The sequence below is a fragment of the Microcebus murinus genome, chromosome 16, assembly GCF_040939455.1.
Source record: "Microcebus murinus isolate Inina chromosome 16, M.murinus_Inina_mat1.0, whole genome shotgun sequence".
In the NCBI taxonomy this organism is placed as follows: Eukaryota; Metazoa; Chordata; class Mammalia; order Primates; family Cheirogaleidae; genus Microcebus; species Microcebus murinus.
In genome coordinates, this window is record NC_134119.1 from 64,870,879 (window position 1) to 64,894,194 (window position 23,316).

General features: G+C 49.3%; 1 protein-coding gene across 1 annotated transcript; it reads left to right on the top strand.

Annotated features, from left to right (window-relative positions):
- Positions 1–26: 26 nt before the first annotated feature.
- MEIOSIN (meiosis initiator) lies at positions 27–23,307 on the top strand. Its single transcript, XM_075993450.1, has 19 exons — positions 27–74; positions 2,030–2,377; positions 3,593–3,663; positions 4,766–4,821; positions 4,957–5,014; positions 7,008–7,026; positions 9,219–9,326; positions 13,885–13,996; positions 15,318–15,452; positions 15,858–16,103; positions 17,048–17,156; positions 18,048–18,148; positions 18,991–19,146; positions 19,542–19,615; positions 20,921–21,085; positions 21,162–21,406; positions 22,274–22,363; positions 22,999–23,173; positions 23,215–23,307. The coding sequence occupies exons 1-19, from the start codon at positions 27–29 to the stop codon at positions 23,305–23,307; spliced, it is 2,409 nt and encodes an 802-aa protein (XP_075849565.1).
- Positions 23,308–23,316: the final 9 nt, after the last annotated feature.

The window sequence follows — 23,316 nt, forward strand, 5'->3', positions numbered from 1 at the left end:
CGCTGGGAATTGAAGTCCGAGGGACCATGGACTACACCTCCCAGAAGGCAGCGCGATCAAACCTTGGCAGTGAGGTACCGTGTTTCCCCGAAAATAAGACCTACCCATAAAATAAGCCCTAGGAGGATTTCTAAGCATTTGCGCAATATAAGCCGTACTCCGAAAATAAGACCTAGTGATGAGCGTGGGTACGCAGCCAACCCATGCATTTCGTCGCGGAGCAGAAGACGAGCAGCCCTTCTCATCTGCCCCATCATGAGGGCTATTATCCCATAGGTGACCGAAAAGGTGCGGTCAGCCCCAACAGAAAGGTCGGCTCCCCCTGTCAGGTCCCAGCCATCCTGTGAGTGCTGCAAGCTGAGGCTTTGAGGGGAAAATAACACATCCCCTGAAAATAAGCCCTTCTTTAGGAAAAATAAATATAAGATCCTGCCTTATTTTCGAGGAAATACGGTAGGAGGCAAACTAGGCGGACTGAGGAAAAGATTGACTCTAATTCCCAGGAGGCAACATGGACACTTGCCGGCGCAGGCGCAGAGAGCTCTCCCGCGAGGCGCGCTGGGAGATGGAGTCCAGCTTCCTCCATTTTGGCCTGGGGCCCTTGTAAGGGAAATTGAGAAAATTGCAAAGGGGCGTTGGTGAAGGGTGGAGTGTTGGGGAAGAGCAACTTTATTGATTTATTTATGCCGATTAACACAATAATTATCAATGTCTATACTTTTCCAAACACTTTCCCATCCATTCCTCTTATCCCTCTTCTTACTTTCTACTACCGCCTAATTTACAAATGAAGATATTAAGCCTTGGGAGGGAGGAAAAGGAGGAAAGGAGGAAAGCTCATGTACAAGTCACATCATAGTTAGACTTGAAGCTCCATGAAGAAAGGGGTCTTTGTGTATGTTCCTTGTTCTAAGACCTACAACAGTGTAAATATGGATTGAGTATTTATTGCATGGGAGCCATATATATGCCAGACATCCTGCTGACAACCCTCGGAAGAATTATCATCCCAAATTTATAAGGCAGAAAGAGATTAAGCCTCTTGTCCATGGCAACACAGCCAAGAAAGTGATCTAAACCAAAATGTGTTGGACTCCAGGTCTTCTTTTTTTTTAGATATTTCATATGATTTACTTTTAAAACGTGTTTTAGAGACAGGGGTCTCGCTCTTGCCCAGGCTGGTCTCGAACTCCTGGGCCCAAACGATCCGCACACCTCTGCCTCCCAGACTGCTAGGATTACAGGTGTGAGCCATCTCACTGGACCAGACTCTAGGTCTTCTACTCTCGACTATGTCATTAGGTCACCCTCCCCTTAATATATATTTTCCAGTTCATCCTCCTCATAGGCTATGAGAATGAGCTTTCCAAAATGTACAGTTTGCTTACATCTTAAGGAATTTACATCTTCCTGAGAAGAACTGCTATTAAGGTTCAATTCAAATGGCCCTTGGTTTTGAGTTCCTTTCCCAATTTATTGTAAGTTCTCTGCATTAATGAAGCTCCTTCCTCATTAGATTTGCATGGTCTGTGAGCCTTCTGGAATGCACTGGGAAGACAGTGGCTAAGTTCCCAGTGTCGAGCATGGTGCTTGGCACACAGTAGGCCTTCATTAAATATGGCATTGAAGAGAAAAGGTGGAAATGGGGTACGCGGGGGCCAGAAGGGAGACAGACAGCCGAACTCTCTCTTTCTTCCTGGCATTTGGCAGTTGGAGAGACCCCGCCTCTTTCTCAGGACCCAAGGGCTCTGGACCTGGGAATCTCAAGGGGCCTATAAGGGGGGAGTGGTCAGCGAAAAAGGCGGGTAGCTGAGCGAGCGCTGATTGGTCGGCACTTTGGCGCGCGCCAACAGGCGCGAGGCTCAGCTCCGGCTGTGCAAGAGGACAGGGCTCTTTCCAGGCGCGCGTGCGCACGGCCACTTGCACCCTGCCCTTTCAACCCTTTCCAGTCTCACGCCCAGCACACTGTGACTGGAACTGGTGGGGGCGTGGCGTGGCTTCCAGAACGCCCTCTTGCTCGGCTCCTCAGGCCTCGCAGAGGGATCTTCGCGCTCAAGGGATTCGCATCCATACCAAGCCCGGGTTGGGAACGTGGAAGAAGGTGGCCTGGAGCTCCCGCGCGCAGCCCCGGACCCGCGCGAGGCACTGTCTGATCAGTGTGGGGGGCGCGAAACTAGAAGGGGGCCCGCCTCGCAACGTTTTGCACGTCCTGAGGCGGGTGTTGGAGGCTGAGGGGAATGGGGCGGGGGACTCCCCCAGCACCAGCTGGCCTGAGGAGAGCCTGGAGTCCCCACAAGAGTGGCACTTTGTGGCCGCGGCCTCCCTCTGGGGGTTGGAGGGGACAGGAGGGCCAGCATGCTCTGGGTGCGGGCCGTGTGTGAGGCAGGGCCTCAGTGTGGCAGAGCCTGGGCAGCAGGGTTGGAGTTTGGGTTTGAGGCTGGGCCTTGGTTTGGGGATCCGGGCTGAAGTTTGATCTGCAGAAGGCCGGGGTTGAGTAGCACTGGGGATCCGGGTTCTCAGGTTACGATCTGGGGGTCTCACGATTTGTGTCCACAGGTAACTAGTTTTGGAATCTGAAGGTCTTGGGTTTTGTGACTGGAAGCTTTCCTCTTAGAATCCAGAGATCCTAATTTGGGGATTTGGAAGTCTTAGTTCTGAGTTCTGGAGTATCATTTTGGGGTTCTGGGTCTTATTTGGGGCCGATGAAGCTTCAGTACAGATTTAGGGCCCAAAATCCCAATGTAGAGTATAATAAGGTATGAGATTTAGGGTCTGGACTCACAGTTTGGGTCTTTGAGAATTAAATTGTAGGGCCTGGAGTCTCCACATTGAGTAAGGGGGCTTCAATCCTAGGATCTGGGGTTTCAGAATGGGACTCATGTGTGAGATCTCAGTTTTTAGGGTTGGGTTCACAATTTGAGGGTCTGAAGTAACAGTTTAGGGGTTACAATCCTACAATCTTCATTGTAGGATCTGAGGTCTATTTTGGGGACTGAAGTTGGCTTTGCAGGGGCCTGGATTTCTTACTTTAGGATTTGGATTCTCAGTGTTAAGTTTTGTGGTGTATGATATTAGTAGGATTGGGGTCATATTTGGGGATCAAAAGTTGACTGTCTGGGCGTCTAGGGTAGCTCAGTATTAGAGTTTAGGATTTGTAGATTTGAGAGCTTTTTTGGATTCTAGGTCCTCACTTTAGGAATTTAACGTCATAGTTTTAGTGTTTTAATATCACAGTCTAGAGGTCTCAATCCACAGTTTTCAGGCCTATAAGTCTTCATTTCAGAGTCTTCCTCTTGGGAAAGTCTGAGTTTTGAAGTCAAAGTTTGGGGATTTGCTGGTTTTTGTTTTAGGTCTGGATCATGATGTAGGTAGGGGCTCAGATTTAAAATCTGGGATTCATAGATTTCAGTTTAGAGGTTTGAGATTTTAATTTGAGTCTCTGGGCCTATATTTTGGGGAGTTGGAGACTCTATTTGGGTTAGATCTCTGTGGGCTCAAAGGAGCATCATGGGGAAAATGAAGGGTACTCATCAGGCTGCCCATTATTCCTGGAATCCCAGAGGTCACTAATCATTTTCCCCCTTATTTGCAGATGTGGGGTTCCAGCAGAGACTTGTGTTCCCCTGAACAGCCCAGAGCCAGTTCACTGAGTCCCAGTGACAGGTAAGGACTCCTCCTATCTCCCTTAGAGCTCCAGCCATTCTGATTGAATAATAATATAACAATATTACTGGATTCTTTGTTAAACCCTTTGTTTGTATATGTGTTTGTCCTTACAACAACCCCGCGAGGAAGTGGGTACTAATAGTCACCATTTTTCAGATGACAGAACTCTGAGGTGATTGGCAAAGGTCATTTCTAAGGTCCATGAAGGCTTTGACATTCTGAGTTTATTAAATGCCCTTTCTTTCTTTTATTCACTCATTCATCCATCCATCAAGCACCTACTAGGTGTTAGGAATCTTACAGAGGGGATTTTCAGACAAATTGAGGGTTGGACCTGATTTCTTCCTCCCTCCAAAGTCTGGATAAATTAAAAAAAAAATAGCCAAAGTTCATCTTTTCTCCTACCATCTCCCCAATGGCTTTGCCATCTTTTCATTCATTAACTCTAAAATCTAGAGTTAATGTCTAGCCATCTTTTCATTCATTAACTCTAAAATTAAGCATCTATAGATGTTCCTCTACTTATGATGGGGTTCTGTCCTGATAAACCCATCATCATAAGTTGAAAATATGGTAAATCAAAAATACATGGCTGACTGAGAGCTATGGCTTGCTGTCACTGCCCAGTATCGTGAAAGAAGTACAGTTTCTATTGAATTTGTATTTTGTATTGCTTTCACACCACCATAAAGCTGAAAAATTGTAAGCTGAATTAATGTAAGTGGAACCGTTCCTAGTTGGAGACTGTCTGTACTTTGTTCAGGTTGTCTACTTAGGTACTGTGCTCAGAACAAGCACCAGGAAGGAAATGAAGAATGTCTGCACTGCTGTCCATTTCTGCTAGAATCCCAGAAGTCACCAACAATTTGTCTTTCTCCCCTTTCTAGATATGAGGCTCCTTGTATTAATAAAGACTCTTAGTTGCAATTAATGGAAACCTAGCTAAAACTGGCTTAAGCATAAAAGGGGATTTATTGGATCATTTAAACAAAAAACTCAGGGGTGTCAAGTTGGTTCCAGGGTTGGTTGGGGTTAAATGATGTTATCAGGAATCTGCCTCTCTTAGCTCTGCTGTTGTCTGTATTGGCTTCGTTTTTAGCAGGCTCTCCCTTGGGGAGGGCAAGAAGGCTCCCAGCAGCTCCAGGTCCATATCTTGCAAGCTTGACACCACCCAGCAGAAAGAGCTTCTAAGATTGATTGACTCTGATTGCCCAAACCCCAAGTTAACACCCCAGCCCTGAGCCAATTACTGTGACTATTCTTGGCTGGATCTTGGTTCTGTGTTCCTAGTGGAAGGGAAAGATAGAGTGGGCCTTTCTGAACCATACAGACTAAGAGTGGAGAAGTGGTTGCCCAAAGAAAAATCTGGATGCTATTACCAAAAAAAGGGGGAATTGGATGTCGATCAAACAAAAAATACAGTTATCAACCATAGTCATTCAATACTATACTTCTACCCAATTTTCAAATATTCCTTACCCCTAAATAATCCTGACAAATGACTGTCCAACTTCTGTCTTGAACTAACATTTCATGAACACTCCCTATGTACCAAGTACTATGCTAAACACCCTCTACACAAGATCAAAATTTTCCAGCCACCTCCATTTTACAAATGAAGATAAAAACAGGCTCAGAGAGATGAAAACACTTGTCCAAAGTCACACAGCAAGTGGCAGAGCCAGGATTTTTTTTTTGGTTTTTTTTTGAGACAGTCTTCGCTCTGTTTCCTAGAGTAGAGTACCGTGGCATCATCATAGCTCACAGCAACCTTAAACTCCTGGGCTCAAGCGATCCTCCTGCCTCGGCCTACTAAGGAGATTGGACTACATGCATGCGCCATGACACCCAGCTAATTTTTTCTATATATATTTTTAGTTATCCAGCTAATTTCTTTCTATTTTTAGTAGAGACAGGGTCTTGCTCTTGCTCAGTCTGGTTTTGAACTTCCTGACCTTGAGCAATCCTCCCGTCTCAGCCTCCCAGAGTGCTAGGTTTACAGGCATGAGCCACCTGGCCAGTTTTTCCATATCTAATATGAAAAATTTAAACTGGCTTTTGGGAATGAGAAATTTAAACAGGGCTCTTTCCAGCTCCTGTAAAATAAAGTAGCTAGGATGTGTTCAGGCTGCTTAGCTCAGAGAAGAGAAAACTCAGGAAGTAGATTCATTTGCCACTTCAAAAGGCTGAGAGGCCATCGAAAGACAGAAGCAGCATTCATTAATTCAACAATTTTTTATTGAGCACCTACTAAGTGCCAGGCATTATTCTAGGAATTAGGGATATATCCGGGGCTCCATTCTAGGCAATTTTATCTTCTTGATCCCCTTCCTCCCCACAAACAAATTAAAAATTATAGTTTATGATAGCAGGATATAAACACAAGTATAATAAAGATTGGATTATACTCATTTTTCCTTCTAATTTAAAAGAAATTAAACATTTTTATGAGCCCCTAAAAGTATCACAGGTCTGAGGCACTGCACCTATGGACAAGTCAGCCTGAGAAATAGCAGTAAATAAAGACAAAAATCCTTGCCCTCGTGGAGTGTATAATAAACAATTAAAGAAACAAGATTTCAGATGCTGATAAAAGAATGTGCTTATTTAGATTAGGTGGTCAGGAAAGTCTCTTTAGAGACTTTAGATCACATTTAAGCGAAATGCTGAATGGCAAAGAGGAAACTAGCCATGCAAAAATCAAGGTGAAAGAACATTCCAGGCAGAGGGAATAGTAAAGGCCCTATGGCAGAAATAAACTTGGCAGTTTAGAGAAACAGCAAGAGGTCACATGCAGCTGAAGCTTGACCTATTCCCTGCAGACCAGAAGGCAGAGCTGGGATTAGTGGGTGGAAATGATAGACTGTGAGGAAAGAAATGAGCTAAAACCAGAACCATCCAGCAAAGAAAGAGGTAGCCTTGGGAGGGAGGACCTCGCTCCTGGAGGCTCCTGGAAGCAGAGCCCAGGTTGTACCTCTTCAGGACTGCTGGCAAGATTTGGAGATTTCTGGTCACTCTTTTTCTCCCTCCAGATTTTTTTCCCCTAGCTTCTGTGTTTGCCCAGAAGGCTCTCCTGGTGCTTTGTAAAACTCAGAGTAAATGCCCAGGGACTACAGTTGATATGAAATCCTCTTAGATAGGGTCAAGTAACACCTTGAACTTTATAAATAGACCTGGATGCTTTTTTCCCTTGCTTCTTGTGTTGTTCCTCATTGAGGCTTCTAAGGGCTCCTCTAGAACAGAAGGAAAGCGCCGTGCAAAAGATAAATATCAGGACTCTAGAGGTCAGCCTACTCAATTTTCCTCCAAAGATAGAACCCCATCACCCCTTCCCCTCATAGTTATGGTTTCTACCAGAAGGTAATTTGAAAACCAGTTGGTGATTTTTTTTCTTTCATTCCTTCATTCAGTTGTCTAATACATATGGTCTCCTGTGTTCATAAAGGTTTTGAGGGGACTAATATGTAAAGTCCTTTAATGGCTTCCCATTGATCAGGATAAAGGCAAAATGCCTAGGTACTATGGGCCTACAAGGCCTTGCCCCATCTGCGCCCTGTATCCTTCTCTGGCCTTTCTCACCCCACAGGGCTCCTTGCTTTCTGGGCTCCAGGCACTCCAGTTTTTTTGTGTTTTATTTTTGCAACAGAGTCTCGCTCTGTTGCTTGGGCTAGAGTGCTATGGCATCAGCCTCGCTCACAGCAACCTCAAACTCCTGGGCTCAAGCCATCCTCCTGCCTCAGCCTCCTGAGTAGCTGGGACTACAGCATGCACCACCATGCCCAGCTAATTTTTTCTATATATTTTTAGTTGTCCAGCTAATTTCTTTCTACATTTTTAGTAGATACGGGGTCTCGCTCTTGCTCAGACTGGTCTCGAATTCCTTAGCTCAAATGATGCACCCACTTTAGCCCCTGAGAGTGCTAGGATTACAGGCGTGAGCCACTGTGCCTGGCCCTTGTTTTTTGTATTTTAATCCCTGTTGCCTATCACAGTTCCTGGCACATAGTAGATGGTTAATAAGTAATTGCTGGCCAGGCACGGTGGCTCACACCTGTAATCACAGCACTCTGGGAGGCCGAGGCAGGAGGATTGCTTGAGGTCAGGAGTTCAAGACCAGCCTGAGCAAGAGGGAGACCCCATCTCTACTAAAAATAGAAAAATTAGCTGGGCATTATGGCACGTGCCTGTAGTCCCAGCTACTTGGGAGGCTGAGGCAGGAGGATCACTTGAGCCCAGGAGTCTGAGGTTGCTGTGAGCTATAATGATACCACTGCACTCTACCCAGAGCGATAGAATGAGACTCTGTCTCAAAAAGAAAAAAAAGCAATTGCTGAATGAATGAGAAAGATTCATTTAGGAATTTAGAGTTTGGTTAGGGAGGTAAGTGTGTCTCCCATACTGCACCCCCATCTCCCAAGGGCAGTGACTGAGTGATTTTTCTTTCCTTTTGCGGTGTCCAGCACAGGGCCTGGCAAAGAGGAGGTATCAGTTCATGGGCGTGAGTCAGAACTAAACATACATCTGTAATTAAGGGAGTGCTTTTGGCTTGACTGTGCTGCAGGTAACAAAGTGTTGTGAGGAAGATTCAGAGTGAGGAAGGAAGGAAGATGGCAACTGAACTGGGGCCTGAAGGAAACTGGGCTAAAGATTGGTGGCAATAGAGGTGTTCAGGCATTCCCAAAGGAATCGCATGAGCCGTGGCAGTGGTGTGTAATTTGGAAGAAGCACTCAGTATCTTTGTGTCTCCATCTGTCAGGAGAGAGGGGTGGAGGTGTGTGTGCATGGGTGTGTTATGAATTATGAATTCAGAGGTTAGGCCCTGTCAGTTCTGCAGCTGCCCAGGAGTTAACTTCTCTCATGCCTTATTTATTTATTCATTTAGCAAATACTCAGTGAGTTCCTGTAATATGCCAGACCCTGGTCTAGGTGCTAGAAGTACAGTGGTTCCCCCCACCCAGCTGACACCTCAGCACAGGGGACAGAGACATGTGTAAGCACAGGGGCTGGGGGACCTTAGCAGAGGTATGTCACCCATCCTATGGAATAAGGGTCAATTGATGAGAGAGTCAAAGGAAGTAAGAAATGAGGCCAGAATGGTCAGCCAGGCCAGGCCATGATGGGCATTATGAGCCATATTAAAGGTTTAAACTTGATCCTTAACAATGGGATGGCATTGAGAGGTTTGAAACAAGGGAGTGATGTGGTCACATTTGTGTTTCAGAAGAATCATCTTGACTCTACCAGAGAGTATGGATAGGGGAGGCCAGATTGGAGGTGGTGGTGCTTGGAGACCTGAGAGGATGTTAAGATATTACCTAGGGCAGGGGTTGTGGGGATGAAGAGAATGGGACAGAGGAGGAATGGGCCAGATTTGGTGACTGATGGGTCAAGGGGGTAAGGGAGAGTGACAAGTCCAGATGATGTCTGGGATTCAGTCTTGGATGCCCCAGGGTTGGGGACAGGGGGTGGGCACCCCTGAGATGGGGAACATTGAGACAGGAGGTTTGGGGTCAAGTGCTACATTCGATTTTGGATGTCCTGACCAAAACCAGCTCTTGTCCCCAAACAGGAAGCAAAGGAAAAACCACACCAGCAAACTGCAAGAGCTGGCACTGCTGCTACCTGTGGCCCTGAAGACTGGCAGCAAGAAGCTCACCAAGGTATGGAGACTGAAGGAGGGAGGCAGGGCTTCATATAGTAGAAGGTGGGTAAACCTGTTCTGGGAAACCTAGATAGGCCCTTCCAGTGATACTATTGGTCCTGTTCTGAGCAGGAATTTCTGGGAGTCTGTGGTCCTATGACTAGAAGCCTGAGGGATTCTTTTCTGCAAAGGAAGCAAGGGGAACTGGGAGGGGAAGAATAGACAAAGCATAGGGTAAAGACCATCAGTTTAGGAATCAAACAGCCACGGGTTTCCCTCTCTGTCTTCACAGCTGCAGAGCTCTGGGCAGGTTCCTAGGGCTCTCCAGCTTCTCCAAGCCTCAGGTTTCTCAACTGTAAAACAAGGAAAAATAGGAAACAAGGAAAAATAACTCCTGCTATGAGAAATATTGTGAGAGCAAAATGACATAGCTGTGACAGGCCCAGCACATAGTGGTTGTCCTGAATAAATGTCAGTTCCCTTTTCCGAGTACCTGCTAATAAGCTAACACCTTGCTCACAGTGGGGATAACTTAATACGGAACTCGTGTCTTGAAGGCTCGGTATGATGTTATCTTGCTCTCATTATTTCCTCTCATTTATTCGTTTACTCATTCATTCACCAGGCATTTATGGAACGATTCTTGGATGCCAGAAGCTGTTCTGGTTGCAACAAGGGGAGGCAAAGAAATCTGAGACCCAGTCCTCATCCCCTGGGAACTCAGGGTCTGGTCAGGAAGATAAAGATTTGAACACAGGAAAAGCTAATCCCAGCTGGAATGTGCCACTTGCCTTTAGAGAGGTCAAGAGGAGTAGGTGTTTGGGACAGATTTGCTGGACACTGATCCTGACCTTTTCCCTGCCACCACATTCCATCAACCACCAGGTCTTATAAAGACCCTTGTGATTACATTGGTTCCACCTGGATAATTCAGAATCATCACCCCATTCTTAACTCAGTCACAGCTGCAAAGTCTGCTTTGTCACATAAGGCAACATATCACTAGGTCCGGGGACTAAGACATAGACATCTTTAGCGGGAGGCATTATGCAGCCCACCATGGTGCTAAAAAATAGTTGAGAAATTTTAGATTTGGTGTGCATAGGTGCTGTAATAGGCTCTTTTTTTTTTTTTTTTTTTTTGAGACAGAGTCTCGCTTTGTTGCCCAGGCTAGAGTGAGTGCCGTGGCGTCAGCCTAGCTCACAGCAACCTCAAACTCCTGGGCTCAAGCAATCCAGCTGCCTCAGCCTCCCAAGTAGCTGGGACTACAGGCATGCGCCACCATGCCCGGCTAATTTTTATATATATATATATATTAGTTGGCCAATTAATTTCTTTCTATTTATAATAGAGACGGGGTCTCGCTCTTGCTCAGGCTGGTTTCGAACTCCTGACCTCGAGCAATCCGCCCGCCTCGGCCTCCCAGAGTGCTAGGATTACAGGCGTGAGCCACCGCGCCCGACCTTGTAATAGGCTCTTGGGGAGCAGAGATGACCAGGACACAGCCCCTGCCCTCAAAGAATGGCAATCTAGTCAGGGGACAGGCAACGTTTCATAACTGACCAGAGGACCACATCTCTTGGAATTCTCCTGGGGTCTCAGCCTGCTTTCTTACCCTTTATCTTCTGTTGCCATAAGGACTCCTCTTCTTCCCCTCTTCATCTTTTTCTGTGTTCAGTTGTGGGCCCCTCTCCACATACTACTTGTGTCCCAGTCAGTGCTCAGCCTCCCACGTGCCCCATCTCTGCCTGGAGAAAATCACGACAACCAGTCCCAGGGCTGTGAGAAGAGCTCAGTCTGGTGCTCAGTGAACTAATGGGAGCTATGCTGTTGCTGCTCTGTGCTTGAGACCTAGGATACAGCTTAGGTTCGTGGCGCTCTTCCTCACCACCCTGGCTATTGTCCCTGCCCCATATAACCCTGTGGCTTCTCCCTCTGACTGTCACAGCCCTCGATTGTGTCCTTGTTTCTAACCCCCTTGAAGAGTCTCATGCTTGGCCAGGTGCGGTGGCTCATGCCTGTAATCCTAGCACTCTGGGAGGCCGAGGCGGGCGGATCGCTGAAGGTCAGAAGTTCAAAACCAGCCTGAGCAAGAGCAAGACCCCGTCTCTACTAAAAAAAGAAAGAAAGAAATTAATTGGCTAACTAAAAATATATAGAAAAAAATAGCCAGGCATGGTTGGTACATGCCTGTAGTCCCAGCTACTCAGGAGGCTGAGGCAAGAGGATCGCTTAAGTCCAGGAGTTTGAGGTTGCTGTGAGCTAGGCTGACGCCATGGAACTCTAGCCCGGGCAACAGAGTGAGACTGTCTCGAAAAAAACAAAACTCTACTGAGTAAGCTAGCCAGGCTCTGGCCCCCTTTTGATGGAGAGTTCTGTGAGAGCAAGGACCACAAACGATAAATCTCTGTCCCCCTTGATCTCAGGACCTAGCATAGAGTGGATAACAGTAACAATGGCTCCCAACTTCTTAAGCATTCTGTGTGCTTTAACCTGAGTGCTCTGTGTCTTATGTACATTTTCCCCATTTAATCTTCCCACAAGATTTGTGAAAGATGTATGGGTATCCTCACTTTGTAATTTGAAGAAACTTATGTGACAGGGGTCACATTGCCCAGAGGCAAATAGCTGGGTAATGGCAGTGAAAAAGAGAGTCAGACCTGTCTTACTCCAGAAGCCCCGTGCCTTCAGCCACTCTGTCACTCAGTGCTCAATAGATGTTTGTTGAATGACTGAATGAATTCTCTCTGTTGTGACAGGTGTAGGACCTGCCAGTCTTACCTTCAAAAAGTCTTCTGGTGTAGCTCCCAAGCTAACCTTCCTGAGGTTTCAATAACTGAGCCTTCTGTACTGCAATCTGGGACGATGCCCAGTTGTCTTCTACGTAAAATCTTTATATTAGTGAATAAAAAGTGACATACACATACTTCACAGTTTACACTTGCCAAGCCTGGCATTGGAGAGTCTAAGCTAAAAAAGACAATATCCGCTCTTGAAAAACCATGGTCTAGCTGTACTTTTTCTCATTTAACCCCTTGGGAATTAAATGGTGAAGAATTAAATTGGTGAGAATTACATTGGTGAAGGTGGGCTCATTCAATCATTGACAGAGCATTTATTCAACAACTAATGTATCAGACTCTGCTCTGAGCGATGTCACACACACTAATATATTTAGTTCTAATGATAATATTCTGAGCCTAATAGATATGCTCATTCCCATCACACGGATGAGAAAACTGAGGCTCGAAGAAGTAAAATGACCTACTGCCAATACTCAGCCAGTAAGTGGCAGATTGGATCCAGGTTCTTCAAAACCAGTGTCCTCTTGGCTGTGGCACACGTTTCTTAGATTACAGAGTTAGACTAAAGCTTCCTACCTTGGATCATGCTAAATCATTCCAGTGACTGACTCATCTTTTACAGAAGTTTCACCTAAGTCCCTTCATGAAACCATGTTTCCTGATTCGGGGTTCAGAAGATCATTGCTGTTTTATTGTTATTCTAGGGATGCAGTTTGATTCAAAAAAGTACTTCCTGGAGATCTTTCCTCATATTTTCCCCAGGCTAACTCCTTCCATGCCAGGTCTCAGTTTCTTTCTCAGAGAGGCCTTTCCAAACACTAATTTTGGAATCCTTTGTTAGAGTCTTTTATTCATAATGCTTATTGCACAGTTGATACTTCTGCATGATTTGTGAGTTTATTAATGCTAGATCATAAGCTCCATGAAGGCAAACAAAAGCATGTCTCCTTTGCCCCTGCACACCTGGCTCTTAGTGAGTAGCAGTCGTTTTTAGCTTCCTGTCTCCAGTCCCAGCGCAGGTGGTATTCAATGGCTGCGTGGATGATGCATCCTGGGTAGGAGGCATCGTGCTCGGTGCTGTGGGGCAGATTCATTCCTTTGACAGTCCCTGGCTGAGCGACTTCTCAGTGCTGTGTGCTTGGGATACAAAAGGCAGTTAGCTACAGTCTCACCCTCAACTAGTTCAAGGTCAGTGGGAGAGACCAACATGTAAACAGATAATTATAAAACAGTGCAGCCCGTGCCTTGGTGGAGATAGGTCCAGGGTGTTACAAGAGTGCTGAGAACAGCTGAGCAAGCCTGGGTGAGAGGGGTCAGGGAGGCGGGCACGCTTCTGGAAGAGGAGACCTCCATGCTGAGGCTCCAAGGAGAAGCCAGGTGAGGGAGTTTGTGAGGAGAAGAGGAGGGCTTTGCAGATAGAGAATACAGCATGAGCAAAGGGCGAGGGGTGAGAAGCCGAGCAGTGTGTGCTGAGAAACTGGACCAGGAGGCAGGCCGACCTGGGTTCACACTCCAGCTCTGTCACTTCATCTCTGCGGCCTTAGCAAGTCCCTTTAGCACTCTGAGCCTCAGTTGCTTTAGCTGTAACCCCTGTCACACTGGGCCATGGTGAGGACTAAACAGCAGAACTGGAAGGCCTCTGCCAGCTAAGGGATTGCTGGGGATGGGGTGAGGCCTGGGGTCCTGGATCCTCTCTGTCTCTGGCCTCCTGCAGTCTCATGTTGTCTTGAGTCCTGACTCTTGTGCTCAACCTTGTCTTTCTTCGGGGTGCAGAAGGAGATTCTGCTGCGTGTCCTGCACTACATTCAGTACCTCCAGAGAAGCATTGATGTGGCCAAGGCCTTGCTCAAATTCCACACCAGTGATGGGGAAGATGGACTTGGGGGTGAGTAGTTCACCCGACATTTCCTGGTGCCTGCTACGTGCCAAATGTTCTGGCCATCGTGGAGTCACTCATCATCTGAGTGACTTGGATGAGTCCAGGCCCTCCTGGATCTCAAGGCGTGGCAGAGGGGACAAAGTCAGAGAGGTGTGCGAGATGCTGTGGGAGCTTAGAGGAGAGGGGCCTTGGAGCTGGGCGTTAAGAACAGTAGGAGATTCAGTTGTCTTGATCGGGAAAGAAAAAAAACAAAAGAACAGTAGGAGAAGGGGGGAAACCTCACCACGCAGAAGCAAGAATGTGCAGAAGACACGTGCGGAGTGTTTGGGGACAGGCAAGTAGTAGGGTGTGATTGTAGGGACTGTAGCATCAAAATGACATATGTGAGCTCGTTAGATCCTGACCCAGGCATATCTTTGTGACTTTAACTTCTCTGTGCTTCAGTTCCATCATCTGTAAAACACTATCATTTCCCTTCCGTGTTTGTCGTGAGGTTTAAATGAGTGAATACATATGAACATAACACAGTGCCTGGCACATACGTCTCCCAATGCTGGAGGTGCCAAGTGCTGTCATTGTTACTGGAGTATGAAATTCACAGACAGAATGGTAGGAGATGAGGCTGGAGTGGTTCGGCAGGGCCAAGGAGGGCAGGGACAAGATCCTGAAGGGCTTCTAGTGCCTGGCTAGGGAGGGAGATGAAGAAGATGAGAATTACTGAAGGATTTTATGCCAGGGAAAAGTCATGATCAGATTTGTCATTTTTAGAACAAGGTCCCTGGCATCTGGCATAGAGGAATGGTTATGAAATTATGAAAAACTAGAGTCGGGGAGATCAGAGAAGATACATTTTGGAGTGATCTGGATAGGAGATAATGAGGCCCAATCTAGCTCTGTAGCTGAGAACAAGGACAAAAGTGGGTACATTTGGGAAATGTTAAGGAGGAAGAATGGAGAGGCCAGAGGCAGAGGCCCAGGGCAACCCTGGAGTGGGCCTGGTGCCCTCGCTGTGCTGAGGAAGGTAGGAGGAGCAGCCGGTTTGGGGTGGGGAAGAGGGTAAAGCATCTGGGAAGGGTTGGGTCTGTTCTCCTCGCCACCAGTGCCCAGAACGGACCTGGAGAAATCTGAGTTTTCATGCTATACTTCTGCCCCCTGGCTCTGCAACTGTGGACAAGTCCAATCTCCTCCCTTGGCCCTAGTTTCTACATTTGTAAAGTCATCCTGGGGACCCTCCCTGCCCTAGGATTGGGAAGCATTGTCTGGAAGGCAGAAGATGAAATCAGGTGAGGACGGGGGAATCTGACTGTCTCCTTCTCCATCCACCCAGGGCTGGGTCGGAACCCAGGCTCGGGCCCAGCCAGGCGGAGACACTCCACCCCTTCCAGCTCCCCTCGCTGTCGGAAGTCCCGTCTTCGGGGGGCCTGCCAGAAACCTCGGAAGAAAAAGCTGTCCAGAGTACCAGGTACGAGCCATGAGTGGAAGAAGCAGGGCTCCTGCTCCAGGGATGCCATTGCTCTGGGGGCCTACTGGGCCCTCTCTGCCTGGGATCAACTCCTAGCTCCCTTTTGGACTAGTGCGGAGGCCTCATACCCAGAAAGTCAGGTTTCATTGGACTGGGGTAGAACCCAGGCACCAGTTCTTTTTTTAGAGCTCACAAGGTGATTCTAACATGTGGACAGGGGTTGGACCAAGTGGCCTCTAATTGAGGATCTAGACATACCCAGAAGGGCTGGTGAGTGACCAGGCTAGGTAAGGCTTTGAAACAGGTTGTCAGACCCAGGGCAAAGAGGGCCACCACCTGAACCATACTCTGGTGACATTCAGGCAGCCCCCAGACCCCTCTGACACTGACTCTCTGCTCCTTCAGAACGCCAGACTCGGGCCCAGAGGCCTCGCCGCTCTCTGGCCCTGGACAAGCCTGAGAAGCTGGTGACCCTATGCCTAGACCAGAAAGGAGGAAACATGGGGGGGACCATCCCCCCTCCAAGATGCCCCAACTCCTGCGGTCACCCCGAGGCTGCATCATCCTCGTCTCAAGGTGGTAGAAATGGAGGACAGTCCCACCTGACGTTGCTGGATACGGCCGAGAACATTGTTCACTGTGACATCTTAAGTTGGTCTCTTTCCTCACTATTAATGTTAACTTAGTCTTTCATTCAGATGCTGCTTTTCAGCACCACTGTGTCTCAGACACAGTATTAGTGGTGGGGGATACAGCCGTGAACGTGCAGGGCTTCAGGTCGCAGGACTCGGGGTAAGGGCAGGGCCTCCTCCTCAGGCTTCACTCGTAGCAGCCAGACTCTCTCTCGTGACTCCTGTCACTGCACCAGGTTGGGAGATGTGTGATGACACATCCCGCAGAGAGCTGGGTGGGTGGGGGAGGTCTGAATGCAAGGGTGGAGACCTCAAATCAGCTTATTCCTCCGTTTGTTCCTTCCTCCCTGAGCACCTATTGTGTGCCAGGCCATGTGTGGGGTGCTGGTGACAGATCAGTGACCAAGTTCTCAGTCCCATGACGGAGTCTCCCACATCACCAGATACTGCTAGTCCTGGGCTTTCACAGGAGGCTGGAGGCCCCAGAGGAGGCGTCTGACCCGGCCTGGGGATCAGGGAAGGCTTCTCAGATCTTCCTGCTAGCTGCATGACCTTGGGCAAGTTACTTGAGAGCTCAGTGCCTCAGTTTACCTACCTGTAAAACGGGTATAATAATAGTACTTTTTGGGAAAGGTTTACTATATAGCATGCAAAATACTCAAAACAGTGCTGCCCAGAGTAAGCACGGATGCTTGTTTGCTATCCTTGCTGTCATCGCCAGCATTCCACTTAAGAATGTTGTCTTTCTTGCAGCTTCTGATAGGGATGTGGGATTCAAGAAACCTGGGGATGAATTGGGGCTCCCCTGAGCCTCATGCAGAGGCTCTGCCACCTGCCATTTTGGCTAGAATTGAGGAGCTGAGGGGCAGCACAGCAGGACCTGGCACCTTCCATCCCCTGTGTGCAGGAGTCCTGGGATTTGGCCCAGCCCGCAGCAGTGGTCATCCTGATTTGCCCCCTCAGGCTGCTGTTGCGGGAACACCATCCAGGACGATGGGCCTTATCCTCCTCTCGGAGACCCAGAAGGTGCTGAAAGCATCCATTTTCTCAGCAAGACACAGCCCTGTCCCAGGTAAGGGACCCCCAAGGGCACTGAGTGGGTGGTGCTGAGGTGTTTGGTGTGGTGTGGTCGAGGGGTGGTGACTGGGTGACATGAGGTCAGTTCACATCCTTTGCCGGGGCCCCACGAGCACCAGTGGGGGTCTAGCTTTGTGCCGACTGTGGGCTCGCAGGGAAGCCTGGCTCCCCATCTCCTGGACATGGCTGCAGCCTCCACACTTGCCCCTCTGCCTTCCTCGTCACCCCTCCAGCCCATCCTCGCTTGGCCAAGTGGCTTTTGTAACACAGACCTTGACCATGTCAGCCCTTCCTCAGTGCCTGTAAGGTAGAGCCTAGATATCTTAACTGGCATTTGAGACCTTCTGTTGCCCCCAGTTGACTTGTCAGCCCTCTCTTGCCCTTCACTCACGAATCTTATACTTAACAACACCAAATATTCGCCATTCCCCCCAAGCCATGCCCTGGCCCCTGCTGGGCTTCTCACACCCGGTCCCTCGTCCTGGAGAGTCCATGCCCTGTCCACCTGCAAAACTGCTCAGTCTTTTCTTTCAGCTCTTTCATTAAATAAAAAAACAACAACAAAAAAACCTGCCCGGTCTTCAGGCCAAGCTCACTGTGCTCCTCCCTCTCTCTCCGCCCTCCCACTGCCTCATCCTCCTTGAAGCCCCTGGATCACAGCACCCCCATGTTGCCAGAGTCTGTTTACCAACTGGTCTCTCCTCCTTGAAGCTCCTTGAGGGCAGGACCTGACCTGGTTGAGCATTCTGCCATTAGCATCTCCTGGGGGCCAGCATAGAGCTGTGCCATGTGACTACAGATGGCCACACTGAGACCCCAAGGGGGTCACACAGCAACTTCCAGCCCCGGGCTGTGTGTTTTGCCTCTTAAATTCCATTCTTTGCAGGCAGAAGCTGTCGTTCTACGATTCCAGTGAGGAAGTGGATAAGAAGACCCCTGATACGGACCCTTGGCTTCCTGTCTGGACCATAAGGGACAGCCCTCATGGTGACTGAAACCCTGTCTCTTCTTGTAGGCCGCTGTGAGACCTTCTTGTACTTTCATTCTGAGGATTTCCGTGGAAGGGGAGAGAGTGGGAAAGGGAATGGAGGTTCACTAAGCACAGGGATGGCAAATGCACAGCGTGCCTGCTTTATCTCTGCCATTGGTTGCCATGGCAGACATTGCTAATTGATCATCACTCTTTCCTTTGAGCCCAGACACTGCCTCAGAATCTTTCTTAACACAGACCTACAGTAGCTATAGTCAGTCTGTCAGATCTGGAACAATATATTTTTCTTTTTGCCATCCCTGACATAATTCCAAGCATTGTATCTTTATTTTATTTTATTTTATTGAGACAGAGTCTCACTCTGTTGCCCAGGCTAGAGTGAGTGCCATGGCATCAGCCTAGCTCACAGCAACCTCAAACTCCTGGGCTCAAGCAATCGTGCTGCCTCAGCCTCCCAAGTAGCTGGGACTACAGGCATGCGCCACCATGCCCGGCTAATTTTTTCTATATATATATGTATGTATATATATATATATTTTTTTTTAGTTGGCCAATTAATTTCTTTCTATTTATAGTAGAGATGGGGTCTCGCTCTTGCTCAGGCTGGTTTCGAACTCCTGACCTCGAGCAATCCTTCTGCCTCGGCCTACTAGAGTGCTAGGATTACAGGTGTGAGCCACCACACCTGGCTGCATTGTACCTTTTAATTGCCTCTACCAATGACTCAAAAATGAGAAATTGACAGAGTCACCTGTCCCCAGTATCTGGCACCATGCCCTCAAAGCCAGCTGCTGTGTTGGGGCAGAGGGCCATCTCTGGGCTGATGTGTTCTTTTCAGGGAGCCCTCTGGCCTTGGAGCCTGCCCAGATTGATACCTGGAGTGTGACCGGTAACCCGATTGAGATCCTAGGACTCAGCCCCTCGCTCTTCAGCTCCCCGGGCAAACTGCTGCCAGAACAGATCTTGGAGGATGGCGTCGAGTACCTGACCGAAGGTGAGCATCCAGGGCTAGGCCTGCCACTTAGTCCATTCGGGAAGCACATGGTGATGCCACCGTATGCTTAGGCCTGTGCCGGGCCATGCTGAGTACCCAGAGGTGAATCCCATTCGGGCCCTGCCTTGAGGAGCCCACAGCCTAGCGAGGGAACAACCACAGGCCAGTATGGTGAATGGAAGGTTCTAGGAGCCCCTAGCAGGGAGCCCCTCACTCTGCCTCAGGGTTGGAGGTGCCCAGTGGAGCAGGCCTGTGAGCTGGGTTTGGGCGGAGGGTTGCAGATCCCACAGGAGAGAGCCCGAGGAGACACCAGCTCATGGGGACAGCAGGGCTGAGGCAGGGCACTGTGAGAGAAGCATGTTCACTCTAGCAACCCCGTTCTCCCTCCCCGACAGCTCTCTTTGAGGAAGTGTACTTAGATCCTGAGTCTCCAGCTTCCACCTGCATGCCTGAAAAGTCCCAGAAGAAGGTAGGCATCGTCCACCTGTCTGACCACGGACTCATCATCACACCTTACAGCCGATTCACTCGTCCCTCCCCTGTCCCTTGCAGCGGCCTCCCACCCACCCACTCACCTGTCCATTCATTGCTGCTTCTCAGCCTTATAAAAGCTTACCCACCCACTGTGTGCTCACTACCCAGCCTTTGAGCACTCACTGTGCTGGGCTCTTGGAACAAATGAAACAAAAAAGAGAAAAGCTGAAAGCTGCCAGTGCCCCTAAAAGACCCCATGTAATTTTATAGCTATTCTATGAAGCAGGTTCTCTTTTTTTTTTTGAGACAGAGTCTCACTTTGTTGCCCAGGCTAGAGTGAGTGCCGTGGCATCAGCCTAGCTCACAGCAACCTCAATCTCAAGGGCTCAAGCAATCCTCCTGCCTCAGCCTCCCAAGTAGCTGGGACTACTGGCATGCACCACCATGCCCAGCTAATTTTTTCTTTTTTTTTTTTTATTTTAATTTTTTCTATATATATTAGTTGTCCAATTAATTTCTTTCTATTAATGGTAGAGACGGGGTCTCGCTCTTGTTCGGGCTGGTTTTGAACTCCTGACCTTGAACAATCCGCCTGCCTTGGCCTCCCAGAGTGCTAGGATTACAGGCGTGAGCCACCGCGCCAGGCCTGAAGCAGGTTCTCTTGTGACCCCATTTTACAGATGAGGAACCAGAAATCAGAAATGATTTCAAGAATCTTCAGTTAGAATAGAAACCAAAACCCAGGACTGCTTCCTCCCAGGCCTCTGGGCTAAGCTCTGTAGCCACCATCTGCTCCAGGAGGTCCCTGTCTTACAGAGACTCAGCCCCTCAGCTCTAGAACCCCAACTGATTTCTTCCTCCACAGTCGCCTCAGTGAGTAGCTGAACTGGCAGCAGAAACAAAAACAGACACCAATAGCAGAGCTTTTAGTTGGTGCCGGGCACTATGCGAAGTGCTTCTCAACCCCACAAGGCATGTATCGTGACCTAGATTTTGTAAATGAAATCCACACTCAGGGAAGTTGAGATTTGTGCAAGGCATCATAGCTACTGAGCACGTAACAAACTGGTGGGCTTAAGAAGGTATTGCCCCAGAGGAGGCAGGCGCCCCAAGCCCAGTGCAGCCCCCCTCTGACTCCTGGGGAACTCTGGAACATTTGCTTGAATGTCTAAGGGGCATTGAGACGAGGTTATCTTTAATCCGAGCTGCTTCTGATGTCCATGTTACATCCTAGAAAAGCAGTGATGGGGTGGGGCACCACCCATCCCCCCTCCCATCTTTCTCCTTCATCACGGCCCAGGACACACTGTCTGAGGCTCCGGAAGACCCTCCTGACTCCCACAGCCTGTGCCAGCCCTTGGTCTCGCTGGACCACTGCTACCTCTCTCTGAGTGAGAACAGCAAGGCGCTGTCCAGCCCTAGCTCAGAGGACAGCGACACAGAGTTCATGTGGACACAGCAAGAGGTGAGAGAAGTGGCCATCTGCCAAAGCCAGTCAGGCGTCTCTTGCCCTCTCTCATCCCCCCGTGTCCCCCACCCAGGACATGCGAGCTAACCCCGAGGGCTTGCAGACCTCCAGTGATGAGGACGGAGACTATACGTGGACCCCCACCCGGCGGGTCTCAACCCTGCCCACAGCCGGGAGAAAGGCCAGGAAGGGAGGAGCAGGCAGGGGCCCCGTGAAGCCCAAAGAGAGCAAGAAAGCCCCCGGCTCCACCCAGATGAAGAAAAAGTGTGTCAACGGCTTCATCATGTTCTGCAGGATGAACCGGAAGCAATATATCCGGTAGGTGGGGGGGGGTCCTCTTTGGTCCTGGGTCAAGCCCTGCCTTCACTGTCGGCTCACCCCCCAGACCATGTGGCTCCCCACTGCCATCTGACACATCTGCCCCTTCCTAGAACCCATGAACCCTTCCTCAACCACAGTTCTCCCCCAGAATTTAACCTCAGACCCCTCGTATTGGTCAGGGCCTATCAGTTCTAAGCAATGATTTCAGACTTATGGAAAAAAGGAAATGAATTGGCCAAGGGATAGTTGCCTTCAGATGTGGTTGGTTTTAGGGCTCAAACAACACTGTCCGGAATCTTTGTCCCTCTCTCTCAACTCCTCTGTCCTCTGGGCTGGCTTCATTCTCCAGCATGCTGGGCTATGTTGGAGGCACCCCAGAAGGTGCACGCTTGTGTCCTTTCTGCCACCCTAGCAACTTTGGTGGGAGGAGAGCTCCTGTCTCTAAGGGTTCAAGGAAAAGTTCTGAGTCTCAGTAGCTTTGATAGATCAGGTGCCCAACTCTGAACCAGTCGTAGGGGGAGGCGCCCCAGCTATAGTGGAGAAGAGTTGGTTCTCTACAGGAAGATCCATGTGCTAGTGCCAGGAGCAGTGGCTACAGGTCCCCTGTACTCTCCGGGACACCAGGTATCCCCTTGTGAACAACCATTTCATTCATTTCCCTTGTTTGACTCATTGGCTCCAGAGGGTACATAATGGGGCCTCACAGGCCAAAGAGATAGGAAAGATCTGAGTTTTCAGATGGAAAACTGAGGCTCTGAGAGGGCAAGGGACCCTCATGCAGCCATAGCGATGGCCTTTGCACAAGTCAAGGTCCCCTGCAGGCTTCTCCTTACCTCCCTGACTTCCTCCCTCTTCCTGTCCCAGAGCCTGCCCTGGGACCGCATCCACGGCTGCCACCAAGGAGCTGGCCCAGCTGTGGCGCGTTATGACCCAGCAGGAACGGAGACCGTATTGGTGAGAAGCCCCTGCCCAGGAGGCCCGGCGGTGGGTAGAGGGGCCTCCCAGATCCTAATCCTGCTCCGATCTGTAGAGCCTTAAGCTTCGTGGTATTGGAAACAGGTTGGGAGTTTACTGCACTGGGGAACTTGTGTGCCACCAATTGTCAGGAGAGACCTGGGGGTAAGAAGCAGAGAGGTAGCTGAGCAGGGCAGGTAGCCCAAGTGGGGATTTGGGCCTTGCTGCCCCAGTTCCTTTTGCCCTCTTGGCCACATGGAGTTTCTCAGAGCATGGTTTTATTTTCCTGTCACTTGGCTTCCTTCTTCCCTCCTCTTCTTCGACCCCCCCTTCCTGAAACCTTGTTCTTTCCACCAACTTTGAAGAGCTGCCATCTGCCCATTTCTGAATTGGCCCCTGAAACACTCACGTCTGTGCACAATTTTTAAGAGATCCTCAAAGGAGCGTGGGACTCCTGCAAAGAGCTCATCGAAGGGGACTTGGAGACCCAGAGGTGTGCCCAGTAGGGCTAAAACTCTGGCCTCCCTCTCAGCCAGGCCCTGGGCACTTCGGGGGGCAGAGGATTAGGGGTGGGACAGAGATGCCCAGGAGGTGAGTGAGAAACCCCTGGTCATCCTGCCACCGTCTCCCCGCAGCATCAAGGCTCGAAGATTCAGCCGCCAGCACAACCGCATCGTGAAGCAGGACGGCTCCAGCAGTGACGAGGACGACTGGGAGATGCCCAAGCCCTTCTACCAGCTGCTGGCTGAGAAGGCCCGCTGTGCCTCAGACGAGGCCTCACTGCCACTTCCTCTCCACGGGCGAGACAGGGTAACCCCCTCACTCTCCTCCCTGGTAACTCTTGCTTGAAGCCGGGAGAGCTTGTCCCTTCCCGGGCATTGAGCCTGGCGATGGTGATGCAGGTCTCCGTGGCCAGTGCCCGCAGCGCCGGGAGAGGGGCGTAGTTACTGTTC